Below are 1,980 nucleotides of genomic sequence, written 5' to 3'. Positions count from 1 at the left end.
CCTGTTGCAGGCACATCACTATCATGGATCCCCGGCCCTCCTGGCTGGGACACTGTGCTGAAGTCATGCAGAGGCGGTGGCTGTGGTGTATAAGCATCTGTCTTGTGAGACCTTTTCTATAGGTGCTGCTTCAGGCGCCCGTCTTAAGGGCATTGCCAGGCAGAGTCGTTCTGGACATACAGCTCCTCCTCATTTCCCTCTCCCGAGGCCTCCGGGGTCTGTGGGCCGCAGCAGGGCCGGCCGGGCCACCTCAGGCGGCTGCCTCCAGGTCCCCTGCCCGCCCACCTGTCCTCCCACCCCCAGCCCTGGTCCACACCAGGACCAGCTGCTGAGAAGCCTCCCTTGCAAACAGGGACAGAGCCTGCCGGGCATCCTGCCTGTAGGCACTCACCTGCTCTGCATCCGTCGGATGCGACACGGGCTGTGTGATTTCTGCTCTCCCACCCAGCCCGGCTTCTTCCCAGAACACCTTGGGGTCACTAAGGAGTCCCCTTGGAGAGCTTCCCACCCGCACACAGGGTCTGACTCCTGTTTTTTTTTGTTTATTTTTGGCTGTGCTGGGTCTTTATGGCTGTGTGCTGACCCCTCATTGTGGTAGCTCGTCTTCTTTCCTTATGGCTTCCAGGCTCCAGGCACCCTGGCTCAGAACCTGTGCTGCTCGGGCTTAGCTACTCTGCGGTGGGTGGGACCTTCCCGGACTAGGAACCGAACTTGGGTCCCCTGCACTGGCAGGCAGATCCTTAACCACTGGACCTCCAGGGAAGTCCTGACTCCTGTTCTTTTTGTTAAAGTAATTTTCAGGTTATTAAGATACTGTGTGCTCACGGTGAATGTGGAGCTCTGGATGGAGAGCTTGGCTCTGGGGCTCAGGGCCGCATCCATAGCCGTGTCCACCCGGCCCCGAGCCCTGGGCCCGGGGCCTCCCGCACCAGTGACCGGGCCTCCGGTGTGTCTCGAGCTGTGCCGACCTTCCTCTTCGGGGAACTCGTAGGTCCTGAGTTCAGCCGGGCCTGGCGGGGACTCCTGCCTGGCCGGGCGCTGCTTTCTGTGCTCTGACTCAGACCTGAGGGTTTTCTGTGGGTTCGGCCATGAGCAAGCTAGCTGTCCACGGCTCTGGGTGCCCAGTGGCCTCTGTGCTTGGGCCGCATCCTGTCTTCTCTCCACTCGCTGACCTGCTGGTTCTCCAGAGGCCGCTGCTCCTCCCGGGGCTGGGCTCTCGGGTCCCAGTCTAGCCACTGGCCATGCCTCTGGGGTGTCAGTGCTCAGCTCCGGGCCCCCCAAAGCTGCTGGAGGTGGGGGTGTCTCAGCCCCACAGGGACCCAGGCCCAGCCTTGGGGATTCGCTGGGCTCCGGACCCCGTCAGCCGTCCCCCCAACATGGGGCCTCCACCCTGGGCCTGGGCGCAGCTGTGCTCAGCCCTTGGGGTCCCCCAGACGCCTGCCCTCACCTGGGGCTCCCTCTGCCCCCAGCACTCAGCTTGGCCACCCGGGTGAGGGGTACCCCGGTCAGCAGGCCAGGCCCTGAGGTGGGGGCAGTTGTGTGACTGCTCTGGATCCTCGCCACAAGGACCATGTCACCCCACCGGTGCCCAGAGGGGTGTTGCTCGGGAAGCCCCCAGAGCAGTAGCTGGAGGGGAAGGTGAGGGGGTTCTGGAGTTCCTGCACCCCCTGGGCTGCTGGCTGCATGCTCCCCCCGTGGTTGGGGCTGGGACCTTGGGGACAGGTGGACAGGGTGCCAGGGCCGGAGGGGCTGGGCTGTGTCTGCAGCAGACGCAGGACACTGTGTCCCCCATGGTTGCGAAGTCGCTTCTGGGCAGGGCTGCTGTCCGTGGGTGCCAGGGGGTCTCACACAGCCACCCACAAAGCAGGTGACCTCTCCTCTCTTCCTCCCAGCAGCAGGGCTGACAGCAGCCCCAAGCCCGCCAACAAGACGCCCCCCAAGTCCCCGGGGGAGCCCGCCAAGGACAAGGCAGCCAAAAGG

General features: G+C 64.1%; 1 protein-coding gene across 1 annotated transcript in view; it reads left to right on the top strand.

The window, feature by feature from the left end:
* Positions 1 to 1,509: 1,509 nt before the first annotated feature.
* TPPP (tubulin polymerization promoting protein) overlaps positions 1,510 to 1,980 on the top strand; it is a 9,030-nt gene continuing 8,559 nt past the window's right edge. Inside the window, exon 1 of the mRNA XM_010857128.1 lies at positions 1,510 to 1,980. Within this exon, the coding sequence (XP_010855430.1) occupies positions 1,684 to 1,980 (297 nt within the window). The 5' untranslated portion in view covers positions 1,510 to 1,683.

Source organism: Bison bison, unplaced genomic scaffold (genome assembly GCF_000754665.1).
Source record: "Bison bison bison isolate TAMUID 2011002044 unplaced genomic scaffold, Bison_UMD1.0 scf7180017864377, whole genome shotgun sequence".
Lineage (NCBI taxonomy): Eukaryota > Metazoa > Chordata > Mammalia > Artiodactyla > Bovidae > Bison > Bison bison.
Note: the sequence above shows the minus strand (reverse complement) of the source record. Positions and strands in the feature narration are given on the sequence as shown.